The 26914-nt window shown below is 39.6% G+C and overlaps 1 protein-coding gene and 1 long non-coding RNA gene across 12 annotated transcripts in view; one reads left to right on the forward strand and one right to left on the reverse strand.

Annotated features, from left to right (window-relative positions):
* The first annotated feature begins 217 nt into the window (after positions 1-217).
* PRIMPOL (primase and DNA directed polymerase) overlaps positions 218-26914 on the forward strand; it is a 57999-nt gene continuing 31302 nt past the window's right edge. For 5 of the 9 annotated variants that reach the window (XR_004958039.1, XM_036249732.1, XM_036249737.1 and 2 more), the window contains exons 1-10: positions 218-306; positions 2358-2595; positions 5478-5575; positions 6727-6856; positions 11643-11790; positions 15970-16263; positions 18549-18711; positions 20638-20723; positions 23796-23885; positions 24232-24340. Coding sequence is in view for 8 of the 9 variants with exons in the window: in XM_036249732.1 (XP_036105625.1) it covers positions 2416-2595; positions 5478-5575; positions 6727-6856; positions 11643-11790; positions 15970-16263; positions 18549-18711; positions 20638-20723; positions 23796-23885; positions 24232-24340 (1298 nt within the window). In the remaining variant the exon portion in view is untranslated. Of the gene's footprint in view, positions 307-2357; positions 2596-5477; positions 5576-6726; positions 6857-11642; positions 11791-15969; positions 16264-18548; positions 18712-20637; positions 20724-23795; positions 23886-24231; positions 24341-26914 lie in introns of those variants that run through there. The other 4 variants (XM_036249734.1, XM_036249733.1, XM_036249735.1 and 1 more) reach the window with 4 other exon arrangements.
* LOC118622310 lies at positions 7094-20422 on the reverse strand. Of its 3 annotated transcripts, none has more exons than XR_004958042.1 (8): positions 20160-20422; positions 19961-20018; positions 13889-14035; positions 13553-13783; positions 12136-12256; positions 10930-11011; positions 10197-10317; positions 7094-7105 (listed from the first exon to the last, which is right to left on the reverse strand). It is a non-coding gene; the product is annotated as an uncharacterized LOC118622310 (long non-coding RNA). The 3 variants fall into 3 exon arrangements; XR_004958041.1 differs by having other exon boundaries at positions 12136-12295; XR_004958043.1 differs by lacking the exon at positions 12136-12256.

The raw sequence follows: 26914 nt of genomic DNA on the forward strand, positions 1-26914 counted from the left end.
CCCACCCATACTACCCCAGCTGGGGCTGAGGACAAACTGCAACCAAGGTACATGCCCTTAGTGGGAACCGAACCCAGGTCTCTCTGGTCCGAGGTCTGACGCTCTAAGCACTGAGCCAAACCTGCCACAGCGGATAATATGTTATGTTTTGTTTTGTTTTTTAACTATGTCATGACATTCCTACCCTTTTAATCCTTCAGGGTGATCCTTTTTTTTTTCTTTCAGGGAAACAGTATATTATTTGCCAGTGAGTTGGTGTTGTCTCAGAGTTTTCTGCTAAAATTCAAGAGAATATTTATCAACTTGGTAAGTACCAGTACTGGAAAGACATTGCCAAAGGTAAATAGGCATTTTATCATCAAATACTTTAGTATATATTATTATTTCACATAAAAACTAATATACCGCCCTGGCCAGTTTGGCTCAGCGGTTAGAGCGTCAGCCTGCGGTCCGGAGAGACCCGGGTTCGGTTCCCGCTAAGGGCACATACTTCGGTTGCAGTTTGTCCCCGGCCCTGGTTGGTCGTGCGGATGGCAGCCACTCGATGTGTCCCTTCACGTCGATGTTTCTCACTCTCTCTCCCTTCTTCTCTCTCCCTCCCACTCTATCTGTATAAAAAATGGAAAAAATATCCTCGGGTGAGGATTAAAAACAAAACACAAAAAAACTAATATACCTATTTTCTACATAGATAAATTATGACATAGATGCTACTATGAAGAGGGAAACTATATCAGTTATCTATTTCTGTATAACCAGGCAAAACTTACTGGCTTTAAAAAGCAACAACAGATTTTTTCTTACAGTTCTGTGGGTTGACTGGGCAATTCTTTGGCAGGTCTTACCTGATCTCATGTATTGAATTCTGATGATAGTTGGATAATCCAAAATGGCTTAACTCACATAATCTGATAGTTGGTGCTGGCTGTTAGCTGGGGTACCTTGGTTCTCCTCCAAATGGCCTTTTATCCTCTCTGAGGCTAGAGTTGTATCAAGACGATCTCAAGGAAGAACTCCGAGATAGCCAAGTCCAGTGCAAAAGCACTTATTAAACCTCTGTTTGCTTTACATTTGTTAATGTGACATGGCCAAAGCAAATCATGTGGCCAAGCCCAGAGTCAGTGTGGGAATGGGCTTAGATGGCATCTCTTGAGAGGAATGACAAAGAATTTGTGGCCTTTTTAAAAAAATCTACAATGGACCCCTCCCCCACACGCATACCCCTTCTCAAAAACCTATCTCTTTTCCTTTGTAAGTAAACCATGATCCCAAACTGAAAAAGTATTGCCTGGCTTCCTTACCTTGGCTACCTTGGCGTAGATACTGATTCCGAATGTGAAACCATTGTATGCAAACAAAAACAAATGTCATTAGTAAACACGAGTTAAAATACAGTCATTCACATCGACTTATCACAAAATATAGTCGTTAAATTAACATACATAAGTAAAGACTTATTTATTCCTTTTTAGTTTATTTATTTATTTATTTATCCTGGACATTTTTCCATTCTTTGTTCAGATAGGGTGGGAGGGAGAGAGAGGAAGAGAGAGAGAGAGAAACATCGACGCTAAAGGGACACATAGAGTGGCTGCCACCCACACAACCAACCAGGGCCAGGGACGAACTGCAACCGAGGTATGCGCCCTTAGCGGGAATCGAACCCGGGTCTTTCCGGACTGCAGGCCGATGCTCTAACCACTTAGCCAAACTGGCCAGGGCTATTTATTCCTTTTTAAAATCATACTTATGGTTACTGTAGACATCCCAAAGCAAAACTAGCCAATATTGTCATTCACATTCATACACTGAGTTATCCTCCCCAACTAACAACTGTATTGAGAAATGAGAACAATGAACAGAAACAGAGGAAAAAGGAGCTAAGAACTGCCAGTGGAGCCTAGAAATGAACTCTACACTAACAAATAATAGCACAAGAATAATGGCCAAGGTAGTAGCTCCAGCTGGATAGCACTTGATGCAATAAATTGGTTATTATAAAAACCATAATGATATAAAAACACATCTACGTGAGGTCTTGTACCTTACAAAACAGTTTCCTATGCCTTTCATATTTATCCTCAAGGTAACTACATAAAGTATTCAAAAAAGATACTGATTCCTGTTTTTCAGCTGAGTAAGATTCAGGGAGCTTCATTAACTTGTCCAAAGCCATAGCACTACTAGATGGAAAGAGCCAGGATCTAAAGGTTTCTGATAACCAGCACTGTTCTCGTTTCCATGAAAACTTCATGCAAAATATAAAATAGAAAGCAGACTAGGACATGCATTTTGAGTTTTACCAAACAAGATATATTCTAAAAAAAGACACTGATGTCCTTGTTTATGTGTTTTAGCAGTAATTGATAGAAATCTTCCTGGGATGGGGTCTCGTTTCCCCATACTTCTGAACCAATGAAGAGAAAATGGGAAGCAAAGCTGAAGCAGATTGAAGAACGAGCATCCAGTTACGAAAGGAAACCCTTGTCCTCAGTGTACAGACCCCGGCTGTCAAAGGTAGAAGAACCACCCTCTATTTGGAAACTATTTTCTCGGCAAACTCAAGCTTTTAATTTTGTTAAAAGCTGTAAAGAGGTAATTTTTTCCATCTTCTACTTTTTTAGAGCTACTGAAACTTAAGATTTCTTTTAAAAATCTACTGTTTGTCTTTATTTCAGGCCATATATCTATCAAAAGAATTTAATTGCAATCTTAATATCACTTGATTGAAGAAAAATATCCCTATGACTCATTAGCCACTTTGTTTATATTGATAATGAAAACAGAATGGCATATCCAGTGCCAATTCGTTTTTTAAAATTGTAATGACATTTAAATGAATTAGTGCTTAGAGGAAGAGTGACCATGCTTATGGACTCAAAAGCAATAGAATGACTGAGTTTTTAAGAGTAAAACTAGCCCTGGCTGGTTTAACTCAGTGGTTAGAGCGTCAGCCCTCAGACCAATCGAATCTTCGGTCCTATTCCGATCAAGGGCACATACCTTAATTGCAGGTAGGTCCCAGGCGCAGATTGGGGCCCTGCAGGAGGCAGCCAATTGATGTGTCTCTCTCACATCGATGTTTCCCCAAGCCCCCCCCCCCCATCTGAAGTGGCAGATATCCTCAGATGAGGATTAGAAATAAATAAATAAATACATAAAATCTTAAAAAAAAAAAAAAGAGTAAAACTAAAACTACTCACAGAAATACAAGGAAATGAATGAGTGGAGTATGAGATTTTTAAGGACAAAATTAGGGAAAGGAGAATTGAATTTAAACAATAGGAAATAAAAATGTCTCAAATATTATAGCTTAGATTTAATATGCTCTAGAATTTAAATCATAGTGCCAAAGCACACATGTATTTATCTTTCTACTATTTCTTCTTTTGTGCTTAGAGTCATAGAATGGATTTATCTTAACAATTTCCAACACATTGGGCAAGTAGGAAGAAGTGCTTGCTACATGCTAGCCTCCCAAAGGGTGTGGTGCTAAAAAATAACCCAAATCAGATGTGTGTTGTACACCATTTGTTTTAGGGGCATTGTGGGGACAATAAAGAAGTACAGTTGACCCTTGAACAACAAACAGATTTGAATTGTGTGGGTTCACCTGTTCCTGGATTTTTTTCAATGTATACTGTAAATGTATTTTCTCATCTATATAGTTTTCCTAATAATATTTTCTTTTTGCTAGCGTTATTGTAAGAATACAGTATATAATACAGGCATATTTCAGATATTACAGGTTTGGTTCTAAACCATGCAGTTGAGTGTCTCAGCTTGTAGTCATATATTTTTGCTGGTGTAGGGTCTTGCCTTCAACTTGTAAAACACACATCTGAAGTGCAATAAAGCAAGGTGTACATATTTAATCGACTGTTTTTGTTATTGGTAAGACTTCTGGTCAACAGTAGTTGTTTTTGGGGAGTCAATTTTTGACTGTGTGAGAACTATATAATGAAAAGATATATATATGAAATATAGCATAAATATATTGTGGTTCTGATCATTGATGCTATATAAAAACTCAATGCTAAAAGTTTTTTAGCAAAAGGCCCCTTCTTTGCCTAGTAAGGAGAAGCTCACTCAGATCTTATCAGAACAGTTTGGGAAATATAAGAAACACTTTTAATGCTCATCCTGTGTAAACCAAATTCAGATATTAAAAATTAAAATACTGGCAGATTCCTTTGATCTTGAATTAAAAAGTATATAGAGGAGTGTCTGTTGGACTTAAACAATCAACATTCTGTAAAATTTATCTCAAGAAGATTTTTAATAGGGTCAGGCAATGTAGTCCTCCTATGATTTCTCATTCAACAGCTACCTTTAGTTAAGTGGGAACAGAAGAACTTGAGTATTCCTTTATTGGAAGAAACTTTTTTTTTTTATCCTCACTTGAGGACATTTTTGCATTTATCTTCAGATAAAGTGGGAGGGAGAGAGAGGGAGAAACATTGATGTGAGAGAGAGTCATCGACTGGTTGCCATCCACATGACCCCAACCGGGGCTAGGGACAAACCGCAACCAAGGTACATGCCCTTAGCAGTAACCGAACCTGGGACTCTCTGGTCCGTGGGCCGACGTACTAACCACTGACCAAAACTGGCCAGTGCTGGAAGAATTCTTTATGGCAGCAGACAGAAACAATTATAACAAGTGCCACAGCAAATAACTTTGAAATGATTGCTTTCTTATAGAAAAGACAATTTATAGTTGCTTGTTTAAGTTAAACTTTTTAAAACTTCCTTTAAGCTTTTAAGATTGACTTAAAAATATTCCATTTAAAAAAACTGGTTCCTACCCTGGCCGGTTTGGCCCATCGGTTTGAGCATCAGCCTGAGGTCCAGAGAGATGGGGGGGGGGGTGTTCAGTTCCCGCTAAGGGCACGTACCTCAGTTGCAGTTTGGCCCTGGCCCTGGCCTGGTCGTGCGGTGGCAACCACTTGATGTGTCCCTTTCACATCAATGTTTCTCTCTCTCTCTTCTTCTCTCTCCCTCCCACTCTATCTGAACAAAAAATGGAAAAATGTCCTCAGGTAAGGATTAAAAAAAAAAAAATGGTTCCCACATGTTTTTATATGTACTGTAGAATTTTTAAATTTTATCACAAATCATTTATAATGTTTAGATGGTTTTAAAACAATAAGTTGAATTTCATAAATTAGCAAATAAAATTATAATAGGAAGTCAAATGACTAATTGAAAACTGATTTTTTTCTTTTTAATTCGAATGTTCTAATCATTTCTGCATTGAACATGTATTGCTTGAGTGAATAAAAATAAATAAATACAAATAACTAGATTTTGATTGGCATAGACCTAGTGATTATTTTTCTTGTTTTTAATATAAATGTTCAAATTCCAGTGTTTGATAATTTGAATAGTAAAATTCTTTATGAACATTTTATAGCTACAGTTGATTTTAGATTTTCATTTTATTAATTTTTTGAATTTTAAAAAATTTTATAAAGGATGTTCATGTATTTGCTTTGGAATGCGAAGTGGGAGATGGACAACGTATTTACCTTGTAACAACCTATGTTCAGCTTTGGTTTTATTATAAATCCCGGTAAGTAGTTTGTAAAAGACATCACATTAAAGTTACATTCCCCTCATATGTTAATGTTTGTGAAATGAATTCAAACTGAATTGGCTTTGATAGTTCTCAATCACATAATTAGTTACTATCCCTTTACTGTTAGAATTGAATTCTGAAGCTTCCTTGTCACCTGGTGAATTCACCCAGTGAATCATCTCAACAGGTGTTGGGAGAAAAAAAAACTGTGTGTGTGTGTGTTTTGAGGTTCTGTATTACCTGTGCCCCATGATGACACAGTTCCCTCATCACTTTTCCTTGTTCTAATAACTACAAACCTTCTATTTGTGTGGGGAGCCATCCAGACTTCACTTAGCACGGGTTATCATTTACTTATCAAGCTAACACATATTCCTACTAACCTCTGTGAAGGTCATGCTTCTGGATGCCAGCAACAATGGAACCGCAAACATGAGCATTGAAAGCTCATTCAAGTTAGGTGATTCTGAATATGTTTTTAAATAATTTCCAAAATACTATTTTCTTAATGAAAAGATGTAAATTTAAAAATCTCATTACAAAATTTAAGCAATCGCCCTGGCTGGTCTGGCTCAGCAGTTAGCATGTCGGCCCGCCGACCAGAGAGTCCCCTGTTCGGTTTCTGCTAAGGGCACGTACCTCAGTTGCAGTTTGTCCCCGGCCCTGGTTGGGGTTGTGTGGGTTGTGACCACTCGATGTGTATCTCTCTCATCGATGTTTCTCTCTCTCTCCCTCCTGCTCTATCTGAAGGTAAATGCAAACATGCCCTCGGGTGAGGATAAAAAAAATTTAAGGAATCCCAAGAATATGTAAGTCTGGGATCCCAATTTGAGCAAGAAACTTCTTAAACAAAATTTGCTTCATGGTGACACCAGAAACAAATAGGGAAGTGTTACACAATATCAAAATCATCTGCGAATAAATAGCAGTATGAAGTTGACCATATTTTCCAGTAAAACAATGTTATAGAATATGATTGTTAACATCTTGTATGATGAGTAGTTGTTCACTTCATCATGTTTTCATTGTGTCATAGTTATATGTAACTAATAACAGTTAATAAGGTATCTTGAGACATAAGATCAAGTTCTGTGATTTCAAAGGTATAAGATATAAACCTAACAATCATGAACTATTCAATTCAGAAAAAATCTCTTACACTGCTATGAAGTCATTCCTGAAAAAGCTGTTTGCAAGCTCTATTTTGATTTGGAATTTAACAAACTTGCCAATCCAGGAGCTGATGGAAAAAAGATGGTTGCATCACTCATTGAGGTAAATTACAGACTCAGGTATTTGTCTTTCTTTCATTCATTATGTGAATCTAGCATATGTAATATATACGTCCTATGATTCTCCTGTTTCTTGAGACTCTTCCTTTGGACATGTATCTCTTTATATTGCTTCTCTGAGTAAACTTCTAGAAAGGAGGAAGGTTTAGATTATGTTCATATATTTTGTAGTATCACTATATCCAGTAAAAAAAAAAAGAAGCTTTAAGAAAGATGGCAGTTGAGGAATTTTCTGTTTTTTAATTAATTCTCTGACTTAACTTTATAAGTAGCTGACTCTGATAAAGATTACGCAAAGTAACTTTTACTGTAAAAATTGGGTATTGTGGTGAATATTAAGAAAGTTTTGATAAAAATAGTACCTGAATTTTTGAGCTGGCAGAAATTTTGGAAATGATTTTATCTTGTATCATGCTATTGTGATATATATATATGCACACACACACACACACACACACATATAATTTGATCATTCAGATAACCAAAATATATTTCTCATATATATTTGGTCCTCATCCACAGTCCTTGGTTCACAGATTCCTAAACCTTTGGAATTTCCTAGTGTTGAGAGTTATGGAAGTGTTTTTTATTATGTGAATGAGGTGACTTTTGGAAGTACCAGGTTTGGGAGTTGGTAAAAAATACCTGCTGATTATGTTGGATCTTTACATGTTTTATTTTTAATTTATTTGAAAAATATATGCAAGTATTGTTTTTTAAAAAATCATATTATGTTAGTTTCCTCCTGGCTTTGATACAGAAGAAATATACATAAGTCCCTTCCCCCAAAAAACAATAACAACAAAAAATTATGTTTTTCTTAAAATAGCCATTGGACCCTTAAAAATAAATTTAAATGTCTTATTTTATTATAGTTTTAGTATAAGTGCTGCCAAAGCAAGTGCTTATTTTATTGTAGTTGATAAATTGTGCTTAATTTTTAACTTTAATTATGTTTTTAATAATTCATAGATACTGACTTTTTTCTGGTTTATGATACACTTCTATCTAAGGTAGGATTCATTATTGGGCTCTGTGTGATCAGAGATTTTCATTGGCACTTTAATATGGTGATACTGTTAACAAAGAAGTATCACATTGTGTTAGAAACTAGAAATGTTCCTAATGGAATCAGCACCAGTACAAATCCTATTTGTAACACAGATTAATAAACACTGGCATGGCAAAGATCATGTAGGTGTTTTTCTTCCTGATTCTTTATATAATTTTTTTTTTTTTATCCTCACCTGAGGACATTTTTCCATTTTTTGTTCAGATAGAGTGGGAGGGGGAGAGAGAGAGAGAGAAACATCGACGTGAAAGGGACACATCGAATGGTTGCCACCCGCACGACCAACCAGGGCCGAGGACAAATTGCAACCAAGGTATGTGCCCTTAGTGGGAACTGAACCTGGGTCTCTCTGGACTGCAGGCAGAAGCTCTAACTGCTGAGCCAAACCGGCTAGGGGTCTTTATATAATCTTATCAAAATTAGTCTTGAACAACTTATCTTCTACATCAGCAAAAGTTGGAAAGAATTGGAGAAATATGAGTTTAAAATTATATACCATTTTTATTTAACATGTTTAAATGGCAGAAGTCATTAGGATTATTTTATTTAATATAACCTCCATAAATGATTATATTGAAATTAATTTGAATTGTTGGTTACTTTGTTTGTAACAAATATACAGTGCAATAAGTACATTTCCTTTTTAGTCTCTGAGGAGGTATAGGTTAGCTCATATATTAACTGATGGTTGGTTACTAAGTAACTAGTTAATAATTACTAGTGATAATATATAATGCCCTTTGAGTCAGTGACTTAACTGACAAATTTCAGAATGCCCCTTCCCCCAACTGCTATGAATTCTGATGTTAAAGCATTTTATAAAACTATGTTGAGAGGTAGCATTGTTCAAATAATCATATTTTTAACTTCTGAATTTTACAACTTAAATGGGGGGGGGATAAAAATAGATTTACGGTTGTGAGTACATGAAACATAGAGTTTATTCTTACATTATTATTTTATCTTATACCATGCGATACTGTGATTCATAAAAAAATATACTTGATCATTCAGATAACCAAAAGTATATATCTCATATATATTTGGTCCTCCTCCACAGTCCTTGGTTCACAGATCCCCAAACCTTTGTATTTAAATAACTTAAATTTTACTTAAAGTTTTGGAGACTATGATTACTTTTTTTTTTTTTTAATCCTCACCCGAGGACACTTTTCCATTTTTTGTTCAGATAGAATGGGAGGGAGAGAGAGGAAGAGAGAGAGAAACATCGGCGTGAAAGGGACATATCGAGTGGCTGCCACCCACACGACCAACCAGGGCCGCTGAGCCAAACTGGCCAGGGCACTATGATTACTTTTATTAGCAACTGAGTTATTACATTTATTTGGTACAGCTCCACATTTATCAAAAAATGTTCAGCCTTGATGAAGTGTCACTGTACCTAGGCACCAGGAATACAGTGGTCAGCTCAAAGAGACATGACTTCTGCCTTCATAGGATTTGTAGTTGTAGGGTTGGGGTTTGGTGGATGAACAAAATGTAAGCTTGAGATATGCATTCTCGTGGCCTGGCCAGCCAGGGATCAAAGTATGCATGTGAATAGATAAGGTATGTGTGATAAAGGGTTGGAACTGCCACCCTGAGTGTAAAGTATACATGCAAATAGATAAGGTATGCGTGAATTGGGTTCAGAAGGTCACCCTGAGAGCGCCAGTGGGTGATGTGCCCCACCATGAGTGTATTTGTTATGTGTCTCCCCTGAAAACAGAGACAGGAAGTATGCCGGGGTTGGCAGTAAGGTCAGCAGAGACAGGATCTCAAGGACTTAATTACTTGAAATACCATGTAACCTAGGGAACCACTTTGCAAATAAATTGGGCTGCATCCATCTGGAGCATTTGCTCCCTTGCAGTGCTCCCCCTCACTCCAAGCAGTGTCTGCTTGTAGTTCATTGTGTTGCAACGACCCCCTGGCAGGCTGAGAGTCAGCAGTAGTCTAACAGTAGTCTAATGGAGGATAATAAACTAGGATAGCTTTAGCTGCCATAATAAAGACCTAACATTAAAGTAGCTTAAACAAGATATAAATTTATTTCTCATGTAATATCTGGATGAGGCTCCATTGTATTAGGGGCTAGACTTGTTTTGCTTTGCTATTCTTAAGATGTTACCTTTCTGTACATTGTTCAAGATGGCTCACTACCACGTGTCCTCATTCTAGTCTGTAGAAAATGGGGAAGGGGCAGCTTGCTCCTTGCCTTTAAGGGTATAATGAAAAGTGGCACACTTACTTGCCTTCCTTCTGCTCACATCCCACTGGCCAGAACTTAGTTACATGGCCACATCTTAGGCAAGGGAGTCTGGAAAATGTGGTCTTTATTCCAGGTGGCCTTATATCTAGCTAATAATAATCTATAGTAGCAGGAGAGAACAGATAGTGAGGTATAGCCTTTGTAATGTAGAGAAAATGGATGTCAGAGTAATCACACAAGTTAACATAAAATTGTAGCTGTGCACGTACTACAGAGGTAGAGGTTTCAGAGGGAATTTTATGTAGATGGGGAAGACTTCTCTGAGAAAGTGAGAATTTACTGAAAGAGAATAGGATCAGAGAGCACGGGGGTGCTATAATAATGCCAAAACAACATTAATAAATACAATCTGTTGCCTGACTATTAGATATTTAGGTGCTTGGCAGTTTACAGACATTTTAACCTTGCATGTTTTGGTAACTTCGTTTTGCAGAGAGAAGACTGAGGCTTCAGGAGAAGTGACTTGTGTGGTAGCTGCACAGCTAAGGCCATGCACTGTGCCAACTCTACCCTCATTTTCTCTTTCCCTCCTTACAACAATCCCGAAGTTAGGTCCTAATATTATCCCATTTTATAGTTGAGGAATGTAATGTTTGCACTTGACCAAAGTCACAGAGCTGTTAAGTGGCAAAACCAGAACTCAAACCTAGACCTTTCTGACCCCAAATCTTGTGCTCCTATCCCAAGCTCATTGCCGGGCTAGGATGCAGACCTGCCTTTGATGCCAGTGTCCTATGGCCCCAGGCGCTATATTCTTGCAGGTAGATTTGGGCTCAATATGCTTGAGGAATTTTCTGAAAATATTATAAACAACAGGATTAGTGACTTTTTAACTCCTAGGTGATATTTAAAGAGATGCTTAAAAAGAAATATTGTGATTTTAGAGGAGATTAATGTATAAGTTAAATAGTTCAACTTCTAAGAGGACTTTAATTCTGAGAGCCTATGACTTTTGAAATATAAACACATATAACTTAAATATATTTAATTCAATACATAAATAATTTGGTAAAATTGTATAATAAATATTCTGATAGTAAATCAAAATAAAAAATGAGTAAAATAGCCCTGGCCGGTTTGGCTTAGTGGTTAGAGCGCCGGCCTGTGGTCCAGGGAGACTCGGGTTCGGTTCCTGCTAAGGGCACGTACCTCGGTTGCAGTTTGGCCCTGGCCCTGGTTTGGTCGTATGGGTGGCAACCACTTGATGTGTCCCTTTCACATTGATGTTTCTGTCTCTCTTCCTCTCTCTCCCTCCCACTCTCTGAACAAAAAATGGAAAATATCCTCGAGTGAGGATAAAAACAAAAAAAACAGTAAAATAAAATAATAAAAAATGAGTTATACTTGTACCAAGATATTTGAATGTTGCTCATGGAAAAAATTTTAAACAAATTTTAAAATATTTATGTTTTACTTGTGTTTTAGCATGTTTGTAAAGCACTTCAAGAGTTATACAGGGTTAATTGTTCAGCCGAATATGTTCTCAACTTAGATTCTAGCACTGATGAAAAATTTAGCCGCCATTTAATATTTCAACTCCATGGGGTGGCATTTCAAGATAACATTCATGTTGGTAAGTATACTGTTTTTTAAACAGTCATGGAGTTATAGTAAACGCTTATATTCCCCCCCCCCCCACATTTTATAAATATTTCTCAGGTTTTATGGGTGTTAACCTATCCTAAAAAAAATGAAAGGTGATTTTTCACGTTTTTAGGATTTGCCTTTAAATCTAGACCTATCTTCCTATTCTAGAAACAGTTTTGATACATTAGCCTACCTAGGATATTCTTGGTATTAGTGCCTTTTAGTATAGATACTGGGATGGCCATTTGTTCCCCGGTACTGGTTTCTGCTCCACAAGATTCATTTCAGAAGTTTTCTGGTTAATACATGAGAGGCCTAATTCAAGTCTTACCTATGATACCTCAGATCTGGATTTCTGACCTTCGCTTCAGCCTTAGCTTTTAGTCCATGAGAACTGGGGCTTGGTTTCCAGGTTACATCCAGGAAGTCTTGGTTATTGTTCCAGACCAATCCTTAGGGTTGGGAGGAAATCTAGAGGTATAAGCCTGAAACTGTGACCAGAGTATTTGTTTCAGGATTGGAAATTTAGAGTCCCAGGTATAAAATGAAGTCAGTCCAAAGGGGAAGAAGTAGGCAGAGTGGGAACACCAAACACTGAGGTCTAACTATAAGTCAAAATCCTGAGAGTTTATCAAGCGGGAGTATAGCAGGTATTCCTAAGTTCAAACAGCAGACAGTTCACTGAAGTGCAAGTAATAGGTGATCCATTTCATAACTACAAGTCTGACAATTTCAAGGGTACGTAGGGTGGAAGACATGAACATAGTCACTAATGCATTATCATCTCCGTTTTCTGTTAGCTTAGCTGTGCATTGCTTCTCTGGTCTTTTTTCATCCCTTAGGTATTAGTAATTGTAGATTCCATTCTTCTTGTTCTGTTTACTCAGCCTGTGACCTTGATGGTCATCTATTGTCATGGCTCCAGTTACCATCCATTGTTGATAGCTCTCAAAACTTTTATCTTCAGTCAAGATGATTGTTGACACCAGACCCATAAGTCAACTTCAAACTCAACATATTCTAGACTAAACTCCTCACCTTTCCCCTAAAACTTGCTGTTTCTCCTGTGGTATGGATGTCAGTGAGTGGTCTCACCATCCACCCATTACCCAACTAGAAATGGTGTCATCTTTGACCTCTAGATGCCTTAATAAGATGTACTGTACTTATTTAGGCAGCTGGCTAGAGTGATCTGATTATACCACTAGTGTGCCTCAGGCCCTTCAAGGATAATGCATTGCCTTCAGGAGAAAGATCTCAGTTTGCACAGTGAGGCCACTGGGCTGTAGCCTCATCTCATCTCCCCCCCTCCTTGCCCCCATCCTTTACTTAGCTCCCACCACGGCCACGTTTCCTCTAGTCCTGGGGCCTTTGCAGTGTTTGATGCTGCTGTCTGAATGGACATGCCTTCGGTTTGTCTGGTCTGATGAGACTGAGTGCAGATACCATCCTCTGAGAAGCCATTCATGGAACCAAGACTTGGGTCGGCATTTCCTCTGAGTTGCAGGGACAGCCTGGAGTTTGTTGTATCAGCAGCCACCACTTCCTGAGGACATTTCCTGGTGTTTTTTGTTTTTGTCTCTTCGACTTAGTATTTCTTTAGGGCAGCGACTATTATTCACTATTGTATTTTTAGAGCTTATTATGTAATATCTTTATGGATAATATTAATAGTGTGACAATAGCAGAAGCAGCAATAACAAATACAAGCAGGCATTTAATAAATATTTGTTGAATGGATGACTGACCATCAAGTGGGCTCTGCTGTCGGGGTTGGAGGCAGAGTCCTAAGCAAGGTATTTCTTTGATTCCTGTGTACTCTTCATAGTTAGCTCTGTGACTCCTACCTAACAAGGCTAAAAATGGAGATTTGTTGCTAGGGAAGAAGGGGAGAATAGAGATGTGAAAACAATTAGCAGTCTCTACTACATATATCTTCTGACAGCAGGTGCAAGCTGGGCGTACAATCAGATTTCATCCTGTGGACAAAGGTAAGAAAGGCTTTACTGTTAGAACAGCATAAGCAAAAGCGTAGAGAGAGGCGTTTGTGTAGTGGGAGTTAGTGCAGCTGGAGTGAGACCTACCGATCAGTGCGATGCCTTTCGGGGTGCTTTCCTCTGAGCTGAGGGCTGCCGGACCAGAGGCGCAGGGTTATAGAGTGGCCCAGATTTTCTCCTCAGTTCCCGCCTTAGCTGTGTGTCTCGGTGACATTTCTAGTTCATTTTGCTAACCTTTCAGAAAAGGGAAATTAGGCTAAATGTAACAGCTCACAGTGTGTTAGCAAAATGTATGAAATGGATTTGCCGAACATACTTTTGCCTGCTTGCCACAGGACCTGAAATTTCTATGACTGATACATTCTTTTGAGTTAGTCCCAGCCAATAAAATTGTCCCTGTATTAATGATGAGGTGAGGGTGATAATATTGGGGAAGGGAAGTAGAAAGCAGAGTAATTTACTAGGGGCCAGTATTAGTACTTATGGCAGTTACACTGTCGTATCCTGGCCGTTAACTACCTGCCAAAGGTCAAAGGCCTGCATGGCCTCCTTAGCACGACCTCACACCTGGTTCTGCAGCCGGGGCTTCACTTCTCTCTCTGCCTTCTATCGAGATGTAGTTCCACACTTCCAGGAAAATTACGTTACCAGTTTGTGTGTGCATTGCTCTGTTGTCCTTTGATATATCATGATTTCTTTTCACACAGTATCTACCCAACCTCCCTCATTCCAGAAACAACGATGTGTGTGTGTCATTGCAAAGATGAAAGGCTTTGCTTTCATTTTGGTGTTTAGTACTTTATGAGACAGTGGGTTTGTTTATCTGAGTAGGGAAGTAATTAAGTCTGATTTGGAGAAAGAGTTTTTAATTTAGAGCATGTATGGCTTATGACTTAAGGGTTCCAGCTATCTTGTAAATAAAGTGACAAACCTAGACTGTGCCAGTTTTAAAGATTAAAGTTAGTTTTTTATAGTATTGTATTTCACTAGTATTGTTTACATGAAGCAACTTTACCGAATTACTTGATTTTATGGTATTGTAAATATATGACCATTTAAAGAAGTTCCAGCTTGTCATACTATCTATTCTTGGTAAAGGCAGGACTGTTAATATTTAGAGCTCCTAGACTAACGTTGAAATACACTGAATGGCCCTGGCCAGTTTGGCTCAGCGGTTAGAGCGTCAGCCTGCGGTCCGGGGAGAGCCGGGTTCGGTTCCCGCTAAGGGCACGTACTTCGGTTGCAGTTTGTCCCCGGCCCTGGTTGGTCGTGCGGGTGGCAGCCACTCGATGTGTCCCTTCACGTCGATGTTTCTCTCTCTCTCTCCCTTCCTCTCTCTCCCTCCCACTCTATCTGTACAAAAAATGGAAAAATATCCTCGGGTGAGGATTAAAAAAAAAAAAAGAAATACACTGAATGAATTTAATTGCTGCAGCTCCAGACTTTAGTTCTAGGCCACGATCCATCTCGTGGCCAGTTATAGGGGAGGCGGGAGGAGCATCAGTTGAAGGGGGCTGTGAGCATCCCCACGGCCTGCTGTGGCAGGTAAAGGGGGGAGAAGAAGCTCCAGGGAAATGTGCTGACGTCCTGACTCAGGAGAGTGTGGCCAAGACTCCTGAGGGGTTTCTGTGCGTTACCTTGGCAGCACCTCTTACTCACACAGACCCTTCACTCTTTTTTTGACAAGATTTCATTATTTTTGAAACAGAAAAAACAAACAAAAAACCTTTCATTTTTGAATCATTGACTGTGAAGATACTCAATTTATATTAATACAAGTTAAGGATTTTGGTGACAGTATATTAGGCTTACTTACATATTAGCAACATGGACACATCTCAGATTAACTTTCCCTTGGCAGACCCCTGTAAGCTGGTTTATAAGTCTTAGGGTTCGACAGAAATGGCTTCTCGGACGATGGTATCTGCACCGAGTCCTGACAGACCAGGTGAACTGGGGCACGTCCATGCAGGCAACCAGGAAAGTTCCAGATTGCACAGGGGAAGGAACAGGAGAGGCATGTACAACTCGTAATAACAACTCAGTTGTAAAACCAAAAATAAAAAAAGCAGCCTTGCTGTATAAAATTGTCATGTGTAGATTTGTGCCTAGATCATAAATTATAGTCTGTGAAAAAGAATTAGATTAATCATATTTTTTTCCCTTAGGTAATTTTGTGAGAAAAATTTTGGAGCCTGCTATTCATTTACTTGCCAGTGAAGATGACAAAGACGATGGTGGGATTCCCGAGACAACAGGCCACGGGTTCTCCCATTTTTCTGAAGCCCCTGGTGAACAAGGAACCCCCTTCAGCAGAATGCCCGCAGACGAGCTGCGTGAGAGCCAGATGCTGGACTCAGGTGCCCCGGAGAGGCTGGGAGCAGCAGAGCGGAGCAGTCCTGACCTTTCATTCTTAATTGTGAAGGACACCACAGGAAAAAAGCATCTTTTTGTAGATCTGGGTAAGTAGCACGGACAGCTGAGACTGTCGTTGTGTACTGTGGAGACTGCTCACAGAGGTCCCTGGGGACATCAGCGCCGGCTGGCCTGGGCTGCAGAAGGAATGCTTGCGGTGGCTGCTGCTCTGCAGTGGCCAAGGGTTCGAGCCAGGGAGTCCTGGCAGCGGAGAGCTGGACCAGCACTCTGACACTGCCGAGAGGTTCAACGAGGTGAAGTGGGTTTAGAAACGGACTCAGGAGAAAACTAGAACTCTTGCGTGGCAAAGTAAGGCTGGTGTTTTCCTCACTGACGAGCTCTGAGCCTCCCGACTTGCTCCAGCTGGTGCCCTGCTCGCCTCTGGCCTCGGAAGCACTGGCAGCAGGGCTTCGGCCTGGCTGGGCCTCAGGCCAGGCAGGACTCAGTGCAGCCAGCTTCGGTTCGGGAGACTGAGCTCGTTTTCATGTTGCTGTGTAGCTTGTGAGTTGAGCTGAGAAACAGTAAAAGCTCCACGTTTGCCACTGACTGTTAAAGCGACTCCTTGAGCTCCGGTGTCTACTGGTTGAGGGAGAGGAGGCTTAAATCATAGGCAAGATTATCATGCCAATCAGGCCAGGGCAGGGCAGTGTCCTGCTGTTACTTTCTAGCGCCCCTAGCAAACAAGTGCCATAATGGAAATGAAGTCAGATAGGTGCAATGTACTGGCTTGGGTCTGAAGAAACCTATGTGTTATGAGTAAAATGCCCTCTCCAAGTTGGACTAACATTCAAGAATCTCTGGAAAATGCCTGCAGCTTTTAAAGAATGCAAATACAGACGGTCCTGGCCATGGGGTTGGAAGTGTAAGCCCCACTGGCCATCAGAGCCAGGCAACTGGGTGTTTCCCGAGCAGGAGTCCTTTCTGGGACATACTGAGCTGTAGTGAGCTAGACGGGAGTGCAAACATAGTGTGCCCTGGCTTCCGTTCCCGGAGCAGCTCTGGAGCCTCGGGGTGTGTGTCAAACCTGAAGCCTGTCACTAAGGGTGAGGCCAGCAGCTCAGCCTCTCATAGAGAAGCTGTGGGTGCGCTTGTCCGCTGTCAGTGCGGTGCCCTGGGGGTGGTAACCTGCCAAGAGCTGCCTCTCCAATCGTTCCAGTCCTGTGGGACCCAGGAACGCAAGGCAATCAAGGGGTGCCTCCTGAGTGGCGAATTGGGGCACCAGACGTGCAGAAGCACCCCTCTGGTAGACAGAGGTGTTCTGGCACACAACAGAGAGCAGAAATGGCCCCCTGGCGAGTGAGACAGAGTACACTGATGGTACCCGATGAAGAAAGAAAAGGGAACAAGGAAGAAAAGGTGGTGCCCAGTGGCTTTCGCAAGGCAAAGGGTGAGAACATGGAACAGGTGCATGTTGGGAAGGGAAAAGGCCCCTGTCGGCTCTACAAGGCAGAGGGATCGCAGGACGACGTGTGCACCAGCCTCCACCCTCAGAGTCTCTCAGCAGTCCCCTGCCCCGCGGACCATCACTTTAGAATTGGCAAGTGGGTCTGTGCTTTGTCAAGGGCTGCTTCTGTGTGGGGCCTGGGTGGCGAGTCTGCATGTGAGCCCTCTAAGAGCATGCCTCAGTTTACCACAGCCCACGGGTTTCATGGGTGTGAGCCAGTGGGTCTTACAAACCAGATGTTTTGGAGGTTTTCTCTCTCAGTTGCTGGTCTTAAAAGTTGGGGTTCCCCAGGAGAAGCTCAGGCTTCCATTTCTCTCCAGATATGGGTTGCCATGCCAGGGCTGGGGTTTACAGTAAGTCTCAGCCTTTCCTACCTGATTTGATGTGGTTTCCTTTCATTTTTCTCTCTGAAGGGGACTTTCCACCAGATTTCTAGGTTTTTTCCCATAAGAAATGTTTTTTTGTTTTTTTTATCCTCACCTAAGGACATTTTTTTGTTCTCGATATTTTGTTCAGATAGAGTGGGAGGGAGAGAGAGAGAAACATCAACGTGAAAGGGACACACTGAGTGGCTGCCACCCACACGACCCAACCAGGGCCAGGGACAAACTGCAACCATGGTACACGCCCTTAGCGGGAACCGAACCCGGGTCTCTCTGGACTGCAGGCTGACGCTCCAACCGCTGAGCCAAACCGGCCAGGGCAGCCATGTTTCTCTAGAGCTGTAGGTCCACTGGATCCAGGGAAAGGGTGAGTTCAGGATCTTTCTGTGCTGCCAACTGAATCAGAACAATTGTTTCTTCTAAAAATGCTATACAAATTGAATTAATAATTTGCTTACTGTAAAAACAAAACATACATTTATTTTGTTATTAATTTTTGATATAGGCGTTTATACAAGAAATAGAAACTTTCGGCTGTATAAATCATCAAAAAGAGGAAAGCTTGTGGTTTTGGAGGTCGCCGAAGATAACAAATTTTCTCTTACACAGTCAAAGAACATTTCTGAAGAAAAGCAATACTTCCTCTCTTCTTTGGTCAGCAATGTCAGGTATGTAGTATCAGAATTAAAATATTGTATATTCATAAAAATTAAGCAGTGAATGGCATTGCACAGCACTGAAGTATAAATTGTATAAATACATTGTACCTTAAAATAAAGTCAGTTCTTAAAAATGCTAGGTCACGCCCAGGCCAGTTTGGCTCAGCGGTTGGAGTGTCCGCCTGTGGTCCAGAGACCCGGGTTAGGTTCGCACTAAGGACACGTACCTCAGTTGTAGTTTGTCCCTGGCCTTGGTTGGTCATGCAGGTGGCAGCCACTCAATGTGTCCCTTTCACGTCGATGTTTCTCTCTCTTCCTCTCTCTCCCTCCCACTCTATCTGAACAAAAAATGGAGAAATGTCCTCGGGCGAGGATCAAAAAAAAAAAAAAATTCTAGGTCACTGTTTTGTCTGTTAACTGAAACATAATAGTAAAATTTATTTTCTACCCACTCAGTATTCCCCTTATGTCCTTTTATAATTATATTTCATGTATTTTTCCAGTCTTTCTAAAATGACTAACATTTCTATGAAGAAAAAAATTAGTCTTACTAAATTTAGAAGTATAATTATTAACATTTCATTTTTCCATATATGCACATATATATAATTTATGTAACTCCTTCATTCAAAAAATAATTCTTGAGATTATATGGTATGTCACTTGTTATATCTGCTCAACCTATCATGAATATTTGCCAAGTTCATAATTTGCCAGCAGTTAATTGTAAATAAAACTTTTAACAACTATATAATTTTCTATATTATTGATATACTCTAATTTGTTTTTAGTTCTTCATTGAAAATTTGGTTTACATGTTTTGGTCATTTTTAAAAAGTGTGAAAGACATCTTTCAACAGAAATACTAGTCTTTATTCTTGATTCTAGGCTAGCAATTATTTTAGTCCAAAACTTTAGGGTCACACTAAGTTACCTTGTTAACTCGCTCCTTCTTTGCCTTCCCTAGATATAATCTTAAAGAGAAACTCCATAGAAATGAATTTTTAACAGAGATATTTAAAACATTTTACTGTTGGGGAAATTGTGTCTGGATGTTAATTAACAGTGGTTCCGAGAAGGGTGGGAAGATGGGGTGTTTTTCTTCATATACGTCTGGACTATTTGAGTTCTTTCATAACTGTCTCAGAAATGATGTCAAAGTCTTCGTTTCCTTACCTTTAAAATGGAAATAATATTTACGTCTGTCTTAGGGAGTTGTTTGGATTAAATAAGTTAAAACTACTTGTAAAATACTTACAGTAGTGCCTGGCATATAGTATCTGCTCAGTAAAGGTTGTTAGTGGTGGTAGTAGTTTCTGAGAAGAATAAGAAAAGCAACACAGTTAACCCATAACACAGCCTGAAGTCCAGGTAATCTTCTGATTACCAAATCCCATTTCTTTTGTAGTTTCAATATTAACTTCACAGAAAGGTAGAGTTCTACTGAATAGGGTTACCTTCATTGTCTTTTGTGTATCCAAGTAAATACCGGGTATTTTTCTTCTTGAAATTAAAGACGAAATTCTTTAAGGTTATAAGTACGTCTTTTATCACAGTTAATTTTAATCCATTTTTCCTGTTGCTCTCATACTTTTCCTTCTTTTTTCTTCCTATTATTCACACTTTTACAGTCACTGTAACAAAAATTTCAAAGACTCTGTATGTTTGGGGACTAGAATTACACTTCATCCCACAGCCTCAGCAGTCCTGGAGTCCTCTGATTCTGTAGTTGAGGAAAGTATTTCAAAGGATCAGCAAAGTACTCTTTTTATATGGGTAGGATTGGTGCTTTTATAGGCAACTGGCATAAATGTCCTAGAACAGCAGCTATTGAACAAAGGATTTTAATATGGAATTATTTGAGTCTGTTTCCATTCTGTAGTTAGGTCTCTTTAATTCTAATATTATTGTGTTTCTTGAACATACTTTCTTCAGATTCTCAGACACTCTACAAGTTCTTAGATGTGACACATCTGAGAAGAAACAGAAACAGGCTGGGCATTCTGATACCAGCACTTCAGGTAATTTTACCGAAGTCATTTTCCATGAAAATTTAAGGATGTTAAGTCTATTTTGCCTTTAAAATCTTAAATCGTAAGTATTCATATCTACTGACCTTCTAAAACGACTAGGTTTCTATCCAAAATGAAAAAAAAAAAAATTTAAAAAGAGATCTTAAAAAACGTATTCAGCCCTGGCTGGTTTGACTCAGTGGTTAGAGCGTTGGCCTGCGGTCCCGAGAGACCTGGGTTCGGTTCCCGCTAAGGGCATATACCTCGGTTGTAGTTTGTCCCCAGCCCTGGTTGGGTCATGCAGGTGGCAACCACTCGATGTGTCCCTTTCACGTCGATTTTTCTCTCTCTCTCTCTCTTCCTCTCCCTCCCTCTCTCCCACTCTCTCTGAACAAAAAATGAAAAATGTTTGTTCTCGGGTGAGGATTAAAAAAAACAACAACGTAGTCACTAATTTTCATTTTATAGCATTTTTGAAAAAAAAATTAATTGTATAAAATAAACACACATTTAAACCAAGAGTTCTCTTCATTCCTCTGTCCACAAAGGTGGGTAACTACTGATAATAGTTTCCTGTTTAACTAGGAGAGTTTTTTCCCTGTATTTCCAGTAATGTGGAGTATCTTGTTTTTGTTTTTTTTTTAATCCTCACCCGAGGACATTTTTGCATTTTTTGTTCAGACAGAGCGGGAAGGAGAGAGAGGAAGAGAGAGAGAGAGAAACATCGATGTGAAGGGACACATCAAGTGGCTGCCACCCGCACAACCAACCAGGGCCGGGGACAAACTGCAACCGAGATACGTACCCTTAGCGGGAACCGAACCCGGGTCTCTCTGTACCGCAGGCCGACGCTCTAACCGCTGAGCCAAACCAGCCAGGGCGAGTATCTTGTTCTTTTAATGGCTGCACAGATTTTCATGAACTGTATATATTCTTCATTCCTATACTGAAGAACATAAGTTCTTTTTCTAAGATTTCACACATAAACTCTTCAGTGAACATTTTTACATACTTATCTTGGGCATCATTATTTGTAATAGTGAGAAACTGAAAATCTAAGCGTACAACAAAATGGGATTGGTTACATAACATAAAATTCTCTGTAGTTGCCCTGGCCAGTTTGGCTCAGCGGTTAGAGCGTTGGCCTGCGGTCCAGAGAGACCTGGGTTCGGTTCCTGCTAAGGGCATGTACCTTGGTTGCAGTTTGTCCCTGGCCCTGGTTGGGTCGTGCGAGTGGCAGCCACTCATGTGTCCCTTTCACGTGATGTTTCTCTCTCTCCCTCTCCCTCCCTCCCACTCTATCTGAACAAAAAAAAAAAAAGGAAAAATGTCCTCGGTTGAGGATAAAAAATTCTCTGTAGTCATTTAATTAAAATTTATAAAGCCTATATAATATAGATGTCCATTTATGATAAGAGAAAAAAGACTCAAGTTATAATGTTGAGGTATGATCATAAGTTTATTAAAAATATGAATAACCTATTATACGTTTATTTTCTCCTGATTAACAGTTATTTCTAGACTGATTTGGAGTTTCTCTTATTTCTGCTTGAATATATTTTCCAAATTTTCTCCAATCATGTGTATTTCACTTTTTTTTTTTTTAAATCCTCACCCGAGGACATTCTTGCATTTATCTCTTCAGATAGAGCCGGAGGGAGAGAGGTAGGAAGAGAGAGAAACACCCATGTGAGAGAGACACATCGAGTGGTTGCCACCCACACGACCCCAACCGGGGCTGGGGACAAACTGCAACTGAAGTACATGCCCTTAGCGGGAATCGAACCCGGGACTCTCTGGTCTGCGGGCCCATGCTCTAACTGCTGAGCCAAACCAGCCAGGGCTGTATTTCACTTTTGTAAGTGAAATATAGGCTTTATTTTTAGAAAAGTAGGTTATTCTGTTTTCAAACAGTGAGACTGTAAATATATTATTCTAAATTATTCCAGTCGAGCCCTGGCCGGTTTGGCTCAGCGGTTAGAGTGTTGGCCCACAGACCAGAGAGACCTGGGTTCGGTTCCTGCTAAGGGCACATACCTTGGTTGCAGTTTGTCCCCGGCCCCAGTTGGGGTCGTGTGGGTGGCCACCACTCTATGTGTCTCTCTCACATGGGTGTCTCTCTCTCTTCCTCCCTCTCTCCCTCCCGCTCTATCTGAAGATAAATGCAAAAGTGTCCTCGGGTAAGGATAAAGAAAAAAAATAATAAATTATTCCAGTAGATTCTCAGATACAAAATATAACTGAATTGTCAGTGCCCCACAGCTAAAGACCACCAGAGAACATACCTGTGTTGAGTAAGCCAAGTTTATTATTGGTCGCAATAATGGAGAATGCGTACCATAGGGAACCATGGGACATCTCAGTAAAAGGGTGTTAGGATTCAGGCTTGAGTTAGGTGCTTCTGAGGAGGGTCCAAGAAAGTGTGGCATTGTTTTGAATTGGATGCCATCAGGGACAGTTCTGTAATTGGATATCTTGGTAACTCTTACTTAGAAGGCAGACTACAAGGAGACTAAAGAAACAGCAGTTATATTAGATAAGGGGGTATTTGCTAATTTTTGTGGCTTGGAAAATGTTCATTCATTTTGTCTGTGTTCAGACATGATTACAGTGTTCCTGGTTTTGTCTTGAGTCATCATGGCCACAGAATGGCCTTACCAATATTGAAGTTCTGTGAAATAGTCTATGATTAGCAGAACACAGGGCTGAGCTGTGAGTACCTGGACAGCTTGTAGCAACACTCAGGCTAACCTCATAGTACTAGGCCAGTTCCTGGATATAAGTGGCTGTCTCTTTTTTATCAAGATGAAGAAAGCAATTGATATGATTATAAATGCTTTTTGTAATAATTACTTGACATTTGACTTAATTGAGAGGTTTGAATTTTACCTGCTTCCTTGTAGGATAATAAGAATCCATAACCGACTACAAGGAATATTGTGGAAAAGGGGGGGAGGGGAAGAAAGGGGGGGTGGAGGTAACCCATAACTGTATTAAACAACTTAAATCAAAATTAAACTTCTCAACTTTGAGCCATTGTAATTTATAATAATTTATAATTATTTTTTCTCTCTGTTGCAGTAGGAAACATTGAAGGTTTTCAGGGTTCACCCTACCCTGAAATTGATCAATTTGTTCTTTCTTTGGTGAATAAAAATGGCATTAAAGGAGGTAAAGATAATCTTATTATTTATTAGCTGTTATAGAATAGAGTAATAATGCCTTTAGAAACATTATTTGCGCCCTGGCCGGTTTGGCTCAGCGGTTAGCGCGTCGGCCTGCGGTCCCGAGAGACCCGGGTTCGGTTCCCGCTAAGGGCGCGTACCTCGGTTGCAGTTTGTCCCCGGCCCTGGTTGGTCGTGCGGGTGGCAGCCACTCGATGTGTCTCTTCACATCGATGTTTCTCTCTCTCTTCCTCTCTCCCCCTCCCACTCCACCTGAACAAAAAATAGAAAAATGTCCTCAGGTGAGGATAAAAAAAAAACAACAACAACAAGAAACATTATTTGCATTTTAGGAATTCGGCGTTGGAACTACTTTTTTCCAGAAGAATTATTGGTTTATGACATTTGTAAATATCGTTGGTGTGGCAACATTGGAAGAGCCCACAAGAGTAATAATATCATGTAAGTTATACTGTTTATTAATAAATTCTATGTATTTAGCGAATATTGTTTAATATTTATAATTTTTAAAGTTGAGAATATAAAAATGATTGTTTCAATAGTTATAATTCAATTTATATTAGTATTTAGTCTATGTTATATTTAATTTGAAGATTTTAATTATTACCTTCCATCCAGCACCTGTCATCTTTATTTGTACTTTATTTGGTAAAATAATCCTGTAGATAGTATAATCTTGAAAAGACTAAGGTAGAATTCAGTGGGGCTAAAAGAAATGAGACAGTAGACAGATGAAGGAACAGTGATGGAAGTGTGTCTCTTGTATTGCCATTGGCCCTTGACACCATATGGAATCTAGACAGAAATGGAGAAAATTTGCACTAGCAGGAAACCACTCAGTGTAAAGAGTTGGCATTAAGGTTATGTTAAGATACTCAAGACACAGAATGGTATTGAATGCTTGCTGTATACACCAGGCCCTGTTTTAGTTTTGTTTTGTGTGTTTTTTGCCTCTGGCAAAAGAAGCAGTAGTCAAGGATGAAGTAAAATCAGAAACAGAATTTTAAATAATAAAAAGGATGTGGTTAGAATACAGATAGAAAGAAATCCAATAGTTATGTTATATAAGAAATTTTGCTGTTTGGTTCATGTCAAAGCTGAGACTTCTGTATATCATGGGCTACACATGTGAAAATGATCACACAGCTTCTGCTGAAAAGCCAGAGAGCATGCTGGGTAGCATGATTCAGTACCATACTTGTATAAGTAGATTAATTCAGTTAAAACAGTTTCAAGCACCTGGCTGGTTTGGCTCAGCGGTTAGAGAGTCAGCCTGTGGTCCAGAGAGACCTGGGTTCGGTTCCCGCTAAGGGCATGTACCTCGGTTGCAGTTTGTCCCTGGCCCTGGTTGGTCGTGCGGGTGGCAGCCACTCGATGTGTCCCTTTCACATCGATGTTTCTCTCTCTCTGTTCCTCTCTCTCCCTCCCACTCTATCTGAACAAAAAAAATGGGAAAATGTCCTCGGGTGAGGATAAAAACAAAACAAAAACGGTTTCAAAAACTGTATGCTCAATATACAACACAGTAACATAGAAAAACACAAAGGGAAATATCACCCATAGTCCCAGAACCAGTGATAACTATGGTTATGATTTTGGTATATCTTTCTAGTCTTTTTCTATACATTAAATTTACCAGAAAATTATCATATGATGACCATCTTTTAACTTTTTGAAATTGTCAGGTTGCAATATATTTCTTTCTGAAGAATTACCAGGTTGTAGTATGTAATCTTTTTCTTAACTGTGAAATATACATGTAAAGGCATGGATATCATGTACATGTACTTTTTACAGACTAACACTAAAATGACCACTTGTCATATCTGCCCACTGTAAGGGGTGACGAAACCTCAGAAGCAACTTGCTGGACCTCAGAGACAATAGCCATTATCCTGAATTTTGTGGTAGTCTTTCCTTTGCTTTTAAACATGTTTTTTTTTTTTTTTTTTTTTCTGTATGTATTTGTATCCCCAAACAGTATTTCATTTCATTTTACATGATTTTTAAGGTTATATAAATTGCATCCTTTGACTTGCTTTTTAGGGTCAACACTGTATTAAGGGAGGTTCATCCAGACTACATGTAGCTGTTGTTTATTTTTCATTATTGTACAGTATGCCATTATATAAATACTCCAGATTATTTGCCCTACTATGGACATTCGGTTTGCTATTATGAATAATGAAGCTACAAATATTCTTATATATATTTCCTGGTACACATGAGTTGCTCAAAATATGTATCTAAAAATAGAGTTGCTGTCATAGAATATGCATGTATTTAATTTCACTAGGTAATAATCATTTTCCTTAATGGCCATGCTAATTTATACTCCCACCAGCAATGTTTTCAAATTTCCTACGGCTCCACATTCTCACCAACATTTTAGTGTTGTTAGGTTTAAAATATTTGGTTGACTAATCTGGTGAGTGTAAAATGATATTGTAGTTTCATCTGAATTTCCTTGATTACTAGTGAATTTAAGGATTGGATTGTTAAACCACACTCATGAATCTGAGATTCTTACCCACTGTCAAGCTTGACTGAAAGATACAAGGACTCAAAAGCACAGGTGAAACAGACTGAGGCCGGGGACACCTGGCCCGACTCCCGGGTCCCTCCTACACTGATGCTCTGACTCAGGTTGAAAGCTGAGGCAGAAGTGGGCAGTCACCCCATATAGCAGGGAGCATGGAGGTTATGAAACTTCTGCATTTTATACTCATTGTTCTATAGCATGTGTGACATTTCCAGGGAACCGTGCCTCATTCGTCCATAGGCTCTAGGTTTATTTACTATATGCAGAAATCAGAAGCATCTTGCAAAGAACATTCTGTGGATAAGGACTCTCTGCCTAGCGAACAGCATTGGTCCAGAGGTTCCTAGACTTAGTTTGTGGTGCCCTTAGACTCATAGTTTTTTCACATTGCTCTGAGGCCAAAAGAAATAAGTTCTGTTCATGAAATAGTTCCAAACAGCTTAAAATTTTTGTCCTAACAATTTAGTAGCTCT

The sequence above is a fragment of the Molossus molossus genome, unplaced genomic scaffold (assembly GCF_014108415.1).
Source record: "Molossus molossus isolate mMolMol1 unplaced genomic scaffold, mMolMol1.p scaffold_m16_p_9, whole genome shotgun sequence".
Lineage (NCBI taxonomy): Eukaryota > Metazoa > Chordata > Mammalia > Chiroptera > Molossidae > Molossus > Molossus molossus.